This window comes from Lipotes vexillifer, unplaced genomic scaffold, assembly GCF_000442215.2.
Source record: "Lipotes vexillifer unplaced genomic scaffold, Lipotes_vexillifer_v1.1 scaffold1176, whole genome shotgun sequence".
NCBI classification, from domain to species: Eukaryota; Metazoa; Chordata; class Mammalia; order Artiodactyla; family Lipotidae; genus Lipotes; species Lipotes vexillifer.
The window spans coordinates 479,180-491,736 of NW_006795223.1; the positions used below are offsets into that span (position 1 = coordinate 479,180).

General features: G+C 33.7%; 1 protein-coding gene across 3 annotated transcripts in view; it reads left to right on the forward strand.

Moving 5' to 3' along the window:
- ANKRD17 (ankyrin repeat domain 17) overlaps positions 1-12,557 on the forward strand; it is a 157,254-nt gene that overhangs the window by 25,028 nt on the left and 119,669 nt on the right. The window contains exon 1 of one of the 3 annotated variants that reach the window (XM_007467570.1): positions 6,956-7,096. The exons of the other annotated variants lie outside the window; for them this stretch is intronic. Within the exon in view, the coding sequence (XP_007467632.1) occupies positions 7,043-7,096 (54 nt within the window). The 5' untranslated portion in view covers positions 6,956-7,042. Of the gene's footprint in view, positions 1-6,955; positions 7,097-12,557 lie in introns of those variants that run through there. 3 annotated transcript variants of the gene reach the window in all.

Below are 12,557 nucleotides of genomic sequence, written 5' to 3' on the forward strand. Positions count from 1 at the left end.
TGTGTGTGTGTGTGTGTGTGTGTGTGTGTGTGTGTGTGTGTGTGTGTGTGTGTGTGTGGTATATTTATTTTTGTTGGTAGATACTTGTTGCTTTGGAACAGAAGAAATTGAGAGCACTGTACTATCAGTAGATTTAGCCTATTTGAAACAACCAAAAAATGTTGAAGTAAGTTATTCCTATTATATATGTACTTGTTTATTTTTATTTGAAATGTTGTACAGACAAATTTGGGAGGTGAATGTTCTCCAAAAACAATAAAAATCTTGTCAATTTTGTATACATAGAACCTATTGTGAAATACTAGGAAAAGAATGAATTCATGGTGTGACCTAGCATCGGTAGAGACAACAAGTGCAAGTGTCCAGCAGGCACAACTGTAATTGCAGATGTGAAAGGAGGGAAAGCTGTTTTGTTTCTTACTTTGCTTAGTCTGTTACTTATATTTGGACAAGACTGTGGTTGTATTTAATTCTATACATGGGACACATCTGGATGAAATATTTGTTTAAATATAATAATACTTTCTGTACTGTTCTGAATGGAGTTTTGAGTTTTATTTATTAGATTAAAGAAAAATGGAAAGGGACTATATATTAGAGAAGATGAAAAAATCATTGAAGATTTTGATTTTAGACTGTTGAAAATCAGGATCAAGTTTTTCTAGATTATAGACTCTTGAAGGTGCAGTAACTATTTGTCATTCTATATGCATTGTGTAGTATAAAGCCTGTCACCTAGTAAGCACTCAGTAAATATTTGTATAAATGAATGATCAAAATAGTAATGATGATCTTTCAAAAGAAAGTTTACTAGGGCTTTTTTATAGCATTAGCCTTGAGAAAAATTTTATTTAAGCAATAAATATCCTTCCTCACATTTAGAATATACTAATGGATGGCCTTTGCATGATTTTATATATTAGGTTATAATTTTATATATCCTTACTTAATCCTTTGTAACCTAAGCCTTTTAGGTGTTCCTCACACATCTAGAAGCCTGTCCAACTATTAACATTTATTTTGGAGGTTCTGGTGAAGTTTTAATCATTCTTATTTTTAAACATTATCATCAAAATTTGACCTGGGGGCTTCCCTGGTGGCGCAGTGGTTGAGAGTCCGCCTGCCAATGCAGGGAACGCAGGTTCGTGCCCCAGTCTGGGAAGATCCCACATGCCGCGAAGCGGCTAGGCCCGTGAGCCATGGCCTCTGAGCCTGCGCGTCCAGAGCCTGTGCTCCGCAACGGGAGAGGCCACAACAGTGAGAGGCCTGCGTACCGCAAAAAGAAAAAAAAAAAAAATTTGACCTGGGATACATGTCAAGAAGCTGTGATAGAAGCTGTTTAGTGCTCTTTGTGTTAGTAAAAACCTATCTTCTTCATCTTAGTTTGCGTTCAATTTTTTTTCCAAGAATGATGGAAGGATTACTTTAGAAATTTATGCTTTAGAAATGAATAGTTTGAAATAAATGTGGAAGGCAAACAAATGAATACCCAACAATATTTTATTAATTTAGTTTAGTAAGAACATACCCAAAGAATTCTGGATCTTTATAATACTGAATTCCGGCAGAAACTTCACAACTTAGTTAAAGAGTCCATTAAACCTGGGTGGAAGTTGTATTTAACCGAAGTAGATTTTTCAAAAGTGTCATTTGATTCACCATTCTTCCGTCTTCTCCAAGTACATACATATAGATAGAATCTGCATTGTGGCTCCTTTTTTTTTTTTTTTTTGTGGTAAATAAATTTATTCTTAATCTGTCAGGGAATTAATGTATTTTTTTTGTTAAGGGAACAGAAGTTAGATGAGAGGAGATGTAATTTTCGTTTGCATTTCCTTGAAAAGTGGAAATGGTGAGGGAGTAAGGATAAATCTAGAATCATGTTTTAAAACATGCTTATTTCTGATCTGGGTTTCTCTTAATAGACTTTGTATCATTAATACTTATTATTTGTAGGGAAGCAGGCAGTCTCATTCACTGTCAGAGTGTAAATTCAACCTTAGAGGGCAATTTGGTAACATAAAGTTTTAAATACATGTACCCATCAAGAAATTTATAGTACAGTTATATTCAGGTATGTGCAAAATATGTGTGCCCTTTTTTTGGGCATGTTCATTGCAGTATTGTGAAATGTTGAAGCAACACAAATGCCCATCAAAAGGGAACTGATTAAATAAATTATAGTACAGTTTTTTAGTGAAAATTTGAGCAACTATCACAATCAAAGAGATACATATACTAATCTGAAACAATTACGGAGTATTACATTTTTAAAATGGAGATGAAGAAAAGTATGTACAATATGCTTCCATTTGTATAAAAAATAATCTACACTAAGATATGCTTTATATATATAGGTTATTTCTGGAAGAATACACTAGTTGTGCTTTTAGGAGTTGGTGAGAGATAGGTTTACTTTTCCCTATGTTCTCTTTTATATAGGAATGTTTTCCATGTACATGTATTACTTTGCAGTTAAAAACCATAGTTTTTTTTTAAAAAGAAAGTAATCTGTGGTGGTAATGAAAAGAATATTACTGTGCTTACATTAGACATATATCGAGGGCTTCCCTAGTGACGCAGTGGTTAAGAATCCACCTGCCAATGCAGGGGACACGGGTTCGAGCCCTGGTCCGGGAAGATCCCACATGCCACAGAGCAATTAAGCCCGTGCACCACAACTACTGAGTCTGCACTCTAGAGCCCGTGAGCCACAACTACTGAAGCCCACGTGCCTAGAGCCCGTGCCCATGCACCTCAATGAAGAACCAACACATCCAAAACTAAAAAAAATAAAATAAATAAGTTAAAAAAAAAAGACATATATCGAGAACCCCCAGTCATATTGTGGCATGATTTGGTTTAGGAGAAATATAAGGTAAATTCATGGTGATAGAGTTATTTTAATAATGTATATAGGGTATCAGAAATTTGACCATATTTTGTTATCCTTTTAATTTAAATTCTGTTTAACTCTTTAATGTATGTATGTCACTTATGCTTAGTCCAGGCTATTTTACACTTCTGCTAAAATATAACTTACAGTAGAAAAGAAAAATAGAGATGTTATAAAGTAATGACTACATTTCACACATTTTGAGAGGTGAAGTTGGTTCATATTTTGTTTTTCTAGTAGTTTGTTTTTATGTAGGTGGGTGAAATAATTATATTTATGCTGCAACCAATTATTTGTCCTTGTTTTGTTTGAAAATGTGGATTTTGAAAAGTCTCGCCCTTCCCTAAATAGAAAAAAATATTTGATGGGAGCAGAACTTCTTTACAAGGAATATTTGATTGAAAAAAAAAGTTTTATGTGGAGGAACAAACATCAACAAAATGTTAAACCATACAAAATAGGGTTGCTTGCTTGTCAACATATTTCTGTGTGTGTGTGTGTGTGTGTGTGTGTGTTTGGTTTCTTTGCTCCTTGTTCAAAGAAATCAGTGCTGGTCCTAAATAAAATTGTAACTTTCAGAAGATTCCTTTATGCAGTCTTGGTATTTATTAAGCTTCTTCTGTCCTTTTCCGCCACTTTTTATGGGAGGCTTTTCTCTTCACTTTGGACGTTTGAATCTTCTTATTGTAGTAAGTATTTTCCTTTATGATTTAAGTCACTTACATCTGTTAGTTTGTATTTGTTTGCATAACTGTAAGTAGGTTAACTATCATTTATGCTTTAATGCTTTTGCCATAGGTGAAAAGTAAAGATTTTGAAATCCATTTTAGGCATATTGGGAAAACAGGTTTTTTTGCCTACAAATTGAGGTTGAACTAGAAGGAAAGTGGCTTACTATTAGGATGTAGGGTCTTAATAGCAGATGTATATGAATCTCTTTTCACACACCCTTTTGCCCAAAGTATCCTATGCTGTGGCATAGGTCCTCATATTAACAAAAGAACCAGAAAATAAAATTAAGAATAAATAATTACTTTGCTGTATAACAAAGAATTACAGGGACTTCCCTAGTGGCGCAGTGGTTAAGAATCTGCCTGCCAGTGCAGGGGATACGGGTTCAATCCCTGGTCTGTGAAGATCCCACATACCGTGGAGCAACGAAGCCCGTGCGCCACAACTACTGAGCCTGTGCTCTAGAGCCCGCAAGCCACAACTACTGAGTCTGCGTGCCACAACTACTGAAGCCCGTGCACCTAGAGCCCATGCTCCTCCACAAGAGAAGCCACGGCAATGGAAGCCCACCCACCACAATGAAGAGTAGCCCCCATCACTGCAACTAGAGAAAGCCCGCGCTCAACAACGGAAACCCAGCCAAAAATAAATAAATAAATTTATTTTTTTTTTAAATTACAGAAATTCTCAAATATAGATTCTGTTTATATTCAACATTTCTAATATCTTATTTCAGTGACCTAAAGATAATAGTCACAGAACACATGTCCTTGTCATCAGAAATAATTCCTAGTGGTAGCAATAATTTAAAAGGGATTAGGATACAAAACTGGATATCAGATGATTCCTTTATTCATGCATTTGTTATTTAATCAACAAATACTTAAGTCCTTGCTCTATGCCAGAGATTGTGCTGGCCCTGGGTATACCTTGGCAAACAGAGCATTGCCTGCTTTCATCAAGCTTGTGATCCGTAAGGGAGAGACATGATAAATGATATATAAATATCTGTAATTCTGTAAGAAAGCCATGATCACATCTTTATTAGTAAAAACTTAACAGTATATGTCAGAAAACATAAGGGAAGCACCGTATAATCCTAAACAGGAGGGAAGGAGACAGTGAATGGTTTGATTGACTTGAATCTTAGGGGGCCCGATTTCTTGTCAAAGTTGGAAAGCCTATTCTTGGCTTATGGGAAATAAGAATGTATGAACATATGAGTTCCTTGAATTCAAATCTACCATTACTTCCTTCTGTTGGAAGAAGGTTTGAGAAACAGAAACTTCGTTGATGACTTCTCCTAATCTAAGGATGAAGCAGTTTATTTGAAGTATGGAACGGATTGAGCTAGAAGGAGGAAAATAGTAAGATCAGTTTTCTGGTTCTTCATAAGCTGTGTCTTAACAATGGACATTATTTTGTTTGAGAACCTCCAAATACCAGACACACTCATACATAAATGAAAGCGCTGTATATGGTCTGAGGGAAAACATTTTTAATATCATTTGTTTTCCATTAATTTCACACATCCTTTGAAGTCAGACCCTTCTGGGTTTGAATCTCAACTCTGCTATATAACTATGTACTGTCTGCGACTTGATTTTCTCGTCCGTAAAATGAGGGTCATATCATCTGGAGGAAGTATAGTAGATGGTTCAGAGGACAGACTCTGGAGTCAAGTACCTGGGTCCATATCTTAGCTTCTTAACTTAATTAGCTTAGTTGCGAGTAAGTTGGGGAAGTTGCTTAACGTCTGTGTACCTCAGTTTCCAGAATGGAGATAATAGTAGCTACCTTTCTTTTAGGATTATTGTGAGATTTAATGAGTTAATATATACAAGGCACTTAAAGTGGTGTATCACATATAGTAAGCACAAGGTAATTATTAATGTTATTATTTTGAATTATTATCACCTAGGGTATTGTGAGGGTTAAATAACATGTTTATTTGAAAAACAATGACTTGTATATTGCCTGACACAGTGAGGATGTCTCCTAAATATCAGAAACTGAGTAGTAGATACTTTATCTCATTTAATCTTCTTATAAACCTGTTTAGAAGAAATTTTATCTGTTTTGTTGACTGTACCCAGGACAGTTTCTGATATACAGTAGAAAATCCATTGTTGAGTGAATGTTATCCCTTTTTATAGATAAATAAACTAAGGCCCAGGAGAATTACAAAACCTTTCTACTAAAACATGGCATCACTTTGAGGAGACATTACTGGAAAGGCCATTCATATCATCACTGAGATTTGACCATATGTGAATGGTCTTTCCTGTCGTTTTCCTTTCCTTCAAAAAATTCACTTTCTCTAGTTAGGTTAGGAAAATTTAGACTAGAAGAACTGTTCACCTTAGAGTTAGATTGGTTAACCTAATTGAGGGATCACTTCAAGTTCAGTTTGTATGGCACTCTCACAAGTACAGGGTTATTTTGTTAATACTGCAGAGCACAAAACATTGTTCTCTCCCATTGCATTTTGTATATTATATATTATATAAGGAAGAAATTTGACAAAGTAAAAAATTTTACTAAAGTGAGGCTCAGTTACAGTGATAAATATAAAATTAGCTCTACCATTACTCACCCACTTTATTTGCTATTAAATGATCCAGAAACAGTGTTTCTGAATTTCATTCTGAAATATTTTAGTCTCTTGTAGTATTTATGATAAGGTGAGGGGGAGGCCATTTCTTTGTAAATGAGTAAATGAGGTTAAAGACATTCCTAGAAAATGCATATAACCGTGATGTGTTATGGCTTGCTTCAGTGATTGTAAATCTGTTGAATGTTAATCTCATTTCTCTTAGATATTTCCAAACAGATTAGTTTATAGAAAACCAGTTTACCATTAAAAAACTACATTAAATTATTACTTTTGGCACCCTCAAGTCAGCACCTGTAATATATGTGTTACATAATACACATGGCTGATGTAACAAATTCCTGATTTGGTATTACCTTGCCTCCTTCTTTGCGTATTTAATACAGCCATTAATCTTACTACAAGGCTTTACTAAGGATAAATTGCTACGTAACCCACTTCAACCTCTTTTGTTCAACCAGGAAGCCAGACGTGTTTAAATAGGTTTTAATAAAATGTTATTATTTCTTTTTTGAAATTTTAGAGTTTTAAAATTTGAAATGGTAAAATAAGAGACTTTATTTTGCCTGTTGAAATTACTTGACAGAAGTTTGCTTTGGAATAGAGCTTCTGTATCTTTAAAAAATACACAGTGAGTCACCCCCTGCTCTTTTGGTAGATTCCTGGCTAGTGAACAGCTAAGCTGCTTTAGGCATGTAATAGAACATTCCATTTCCTGTTCCCTTGCTGACACAGAGGAGTGTTCCTGCTGGCAATGATCTAATCATAGTGCAGTAAGAAACATGGCAGTTTGATAAAACATGGTGGAGACAGCGGCTGAAATGGAAGCATATGTTCTAGAAGACATTCTTGAGGTAGGGCTAGGTTTGTAAATGAAATGAAAGTTGAAATCTGAACAAAGAAATCTTATCTGCCAAATTATTTTACAGATGAATAGATTAGAGGAGAGAGCAAAGAGCGGCAGAGCATAAAAGCAAGATACGGTCAGACCTTATTCTGTGTGAGAATGTGCCAATCTAGTTCACATGATTACTAAAACCTTATTTTGTTTAAACCTAATGTTTTGTAAATTGTAGATATATGTTTGATAGGGGAAAAAAGAAAAAGAAAGAAAGGGCCTCGGACTTAATAAAAAGCCTTGTGCTGGTGGTGACCTTTAGATTAACTCATTAGAAGGTGGGGTCTGCAAAGCAGCTTTGAGTAGGTTTAGTATCATATGTCTTAGAATTCATTTACATATCTAAGCCCAAAACTCTGCTTGCAGTTAACTATTAAAAATAGCTGGTTATTTTAGTTTCTAGGGTAAAATTAAGCATATATATTAATCTAATTGCTTAATTTAGCTGATACATTCTGCTTCTAGGTTTTTAATGTGACTTTATTATAAAATAAATTATTAAATTAAAAATTAAAAGACTGTAAAATTTAACTAATGCTTGAGAGCTCACAAAAATCTGCATTTTGGGTCATGAGAATTTTAAATTATATTTTCTTTTTTTTCCTGTTTGTGTCAGTGTCATAGAACCTATTTGCTTATAAATCAGTTCAAGAAAATACATGTCAAAGTGAAACTATAATTGGTTTTGGCCTTGGATGTAATATACCATCAAATATTTGTATTTATATATATAGATATAAATACAAATATTTGATGGTATATTACATTTTCTTATTTTGGGGGTTGTAGGGTTCCCCCCATTAAAAAAAAACTGGCTAATTTTCATGTTGGTGAGTGGTATTCCTAATACTTAGACTGTTAAGATAATTCGTTAAATATTTTACTATCTTCAGGAAGAGAATTTGTTAGGGGGAGAGGGCCTGGGAGAATAAGCTGCAAAGGGAAGCTAGGTGGGGTTAACAAGAGAAAAAATCCTATGCGCATTATAAAGTGCTGCATGATCAATGAGCATTTTCTGGAGTCCCTCAGTGTATGCTTGGAGCTGACATTGCAGCAAGTCTCATGGTTGTTCTGCAGAATGAAAACTGATTCCATTGTATTATCTAGCTCCTTGCAGACACCTGCCAACATACTCTTTACCCCTCTCCTAAGAGCTATTGTCTGAGTTGAATTCTCTGGTTAATTTCCATTCTTTTCCTTTCTTTTTCTTTTTCATATTTTGATAGAATTAGTGAGTCTCCTTAGAAGTGGTATGGTGTATCTTATAAATATTGATATATACTTTCATCAAGGAACTTCAATAATTAGCAGTGGTCACATGACTATTAGTGGTTCAGATTAAACAAGTCTAATTATAAAGTTCTAGTGGGACATATTTATTTGCTTCTTAAAAATTTTGCTTTGGATTTTGAAAGAAGCGTACCTTATAGATTTCAGTAAGTTTATATGACATTTTCTTTGGCCATTTAAAATTTCAGCATATGACAGATTTTAGAAGTCTTATTTATTTTCTGGGGGAAACCCACTTGGGCATAGTTTTATGCCTTAAGTATAGGTTTTTCTAATACTATCTTAAAAATTGGTTTTTCATTATTCCCACTAAACACAGAAGTGTTTAATGTCATGTTAAGATTTCATGTTGCCTAATTTGTTCATAGTCACTAGTTAGTTACAGAGGTTATTTTACCTCTAATTTTGATTGTTTGTCCTAGTTTTCAGTTTCTCTTAATTTGGTTCCTATACACCTGTCGCGTTAAACCATACTGAGTTTTCTCTTTATTTAATATTATTTTATTTAACTATTTGTCAGTTACTGGCAGGCTAGAAGTGAAAATTTTCCAACTAGTAATAAAATATTCCTTTCTAAAATTAAAAGTGCTAATAATGACCTAATGCTAAAAATAAAAGCTTAAAAAGAATAGACTTGCTAACTCTGAGGCTAAATATACCATATTCTAAAGTACCTCATATTGCAAGTGGATAGATATATTTTATACAGTGAACTTTCTAGAAAAAAATTTTTAATGGGTTAGCTCCTTGTGTAAATATCTAATAATGAAGTTCATCTATATGTCACATTGACAATTTTATTATTGTATCTAATATTGAGCCAAACAAACTTCTAATATGTGAAGTTTGTCACCATAATTTTCATCTTTATGACTGTTTATTGAGCATCTGGAATTTTATATAGATTTCTGATTATTTACATTAAACATTGGAATTCCTACTATTTTTTTCTTCTTTGAATGTAACTTGGTCCTTTGAATAATACATTTTTAAAAGGTGCTTTTATTTAAGTATTAATAAAAAGAAAACAAAATCAATATCAGTGAATTAGTGCAGATTAATTCTCATAATGTTGTGGTTTACCTTTTAAATTGTGATTGTTTATTATATATACCCCTGTGTATTTAACCTCAATTTTTAGATGATCATCAAAATCTTGAGTAAAATACTGTAAGTTTCTAAAACTTATAGTAAAACTGGAAAAGCTTGATTTCAACTTATATCATTGCTTCTCAACTCTCCAAGATAATGGATTTAATAGAATAACTTGGTTGTTTTAATTATGCAAATAATCCAGTCAGTAATTTTCTTCTCCAAACCAAAGTAGTCAAAGTGTTTCTGTTCCTTTTGCCCACCTTAACTAATACTCAGGAAAATAGCCAAATACAGATGATGGAAAAGGGCTGGGAGCCTACGTAAATATCTCTTTTTTTGTATTGCTTATGTTATTTTTGCTGATTATAATTTTAGAATTTTGATGTTCTTCCTCTAAGTCATATATAATAATGAGTCTTAGTACTCAGAAAGATCAGTAAGAAGAAAAAGTCCTCCAAACTTTTTTTGGAAGGGTATATTCCAAATTTGTGTGACCAAGTGCTATGTATATAAACCTTAAGTTTATACATAAGCTTTTTAAATATGAAAATATAAAACATACGAAAGGTCATTTCAGAAACTTGATTACTATATATTCCGGTTTCATTGTTTCTATTTGAACCATGTTTAGTAGTTTTTCTATAAGAATTGCTTTAGAAATGAGAAATTTTCATTTTCACAAATCTTTTAATTTTAATCAAATTCAAAATACTTTCTTCAGGTTATAGCATTTGATGTATTTTTGCTTTAAAAAAGTAGCAAGTTTTTGAAAATAAAAATATTTACAGGGCTTCCCTGGTGGCGCAGTGGTTGAGAGTCCGCCTGCCTATGCAGGGGACATGGGTTTGTGCCCCGGTCCGGGAGGATCCCACATGCCACGGAGCGGCTGGGCCCATGAGCCATGGCCGCTGAGCCTGCGTGTCCAGAGCCTGTGCGTCCGGAGCCTGTGCTCCGCAACGGGAGAGGCCACAGCAGTGAGAGGCCCGTGTACCGCAAAAATATATATATATATATTTACAGTGTTAAGTATAATAACTCTCATGCCCAATCTTGTTCCTTTGTCAGCTAGAGCCAGTTTCTAGCTTCATCTGTATTTGATTTGACAGGTTGTAATGCATAATCTAAAAGCCTTAAATCTCTGTCGTCGTTCCTTAGAGATTCAGTGGTTGAGGATTTGGCTGAACTGTTTAGGGTGTAACTAAATTAAGGGGCAGATTTAAACATATTAAGTAGGTTTATTATGGAACCATTTTTTTTCTGTATTTATCTTGACATCAGAGGGTTTTTAATAAAATAAGCTTGAAAGAGTCACAGGGACACTGTTGTTTTCTTTTGATTTGTCACCATTATGGACTAGTGGTAAATAGTGTATTTTTGTCTAAACAGGGGAAGTCCATTTGCTATTTATCATAAAAATTATTTTTAGTAATGATATAAAATCTCTGTGAAGTAGACTCTTTTGACAGTTACTTCCTATATTTCTTTTTAGTCTATAAAATAGATTGGCTTATGTAATGCACATCATTTATATATTTTATCAGTAAGTCTTCCATGGATTTCTAAAGTTCTGTATCTATATAGTTAGTATAATACTGGTGACATTTTTCACTAGGTATAGTTGGAGTTACTCTTATGACATAAATATAATTTGATCTGGAGACAGAAAAGTTTAGCTAAATATGTAAATTACTTGAATTAATGTAAGTAACATTTTCCATTCATTAAGAGGCTTTGGAAAGATTAGACATTTGGGGCAGATTGAATCTTATAATTTAAAATTAGCTCCAGTATTGAGCATCTTTAACATGCTAGGCACTTGAAATTCAATGAGCTTATTAGTCCAGCTAACTTTGCTTCATAAAAGTAAAAATTCAGAAGATAGACTGTCTGTCATTGGTATTTAAACATTCTTGGATTCAGGATGTGTATAGATTTGTATTCGAATACTAGTATTTTACTTCATTTGTTCATCTGAATAGTTTGAAACCCATGTTTTTAGCATTCTGAATTTTTTAGTACGCAGATATTTTTCTTTAAGCACCTTTACGTTATCTTTTTGTGCTTATCTAATTGTTATGCATATTTATGAATGCCAGGCTGTCTAGAATGTCCCCTAGATCCCATTTTCATCTTTTTATCTGTAAAGATTTTTCTATTACCAATTCAATCAGTATGTTGTTATACATAATGTGTATGTATATATGTGTATGTTCATGCAACACACTCACATATATGCTTACATATACTCTGTATACACACATCTATGTTCATTCTACATTATGCTTTATGAATACTCTTATGTATATATGTGTATTTTCATGCAACACACTCAGATATATGCTTACATACACTCTACATACACACATTCATGCCCCTGCTATATTATGCTTTATGAATACTCTTATTTGAAAGTCGAGTCTATCTTGAACAGAGGGGCAGAAGTTGCAACATTGCTTTCACACACCAACTTTGGGAGAATGCATATAGGAGTAGTAGAAGATGACTAAGAGATACACTTATGTTATTTAATAATCCCTCTAAAGAAGACTGATATTTTAGTGGAGTATAAAGGCTTCAAACAGCTTGCAAAAAGATAGTATAACTAGAGGTATGTGAATTAATCTGTTATTAGTCTCACATGAGAGTAAAGGCAGGGTCATCCAAATGCCACTGGTCCCACATTAATCCAACATAGTCCAGTGGTTAATGTGGAGGATGCTGTGCAGCATGCATTAGGAAAAGTCTACATCATGTATTACCTGCATATACATGTAGCAACATTGGCACTTTTCCTGGTTCTGAATTGTTAGGCGCCCTGTTCTGACCCTTGACTGAAGAACTCAGTCTGATGTGAAATGACTTGATCACTACAAACTTGCTGAGTGTCAAAGTCCTGCTTAATCATTGGTTCAGTTTTAATATATAGCTTCCAGATGTGCCAAGACAAAGGTCTTTCAGGAGGTGTTTGTAAATGTATGTGAGATAACTTTTGGTTTAATGAGTGGTTAGATTAATATTGGCCATTAATATTG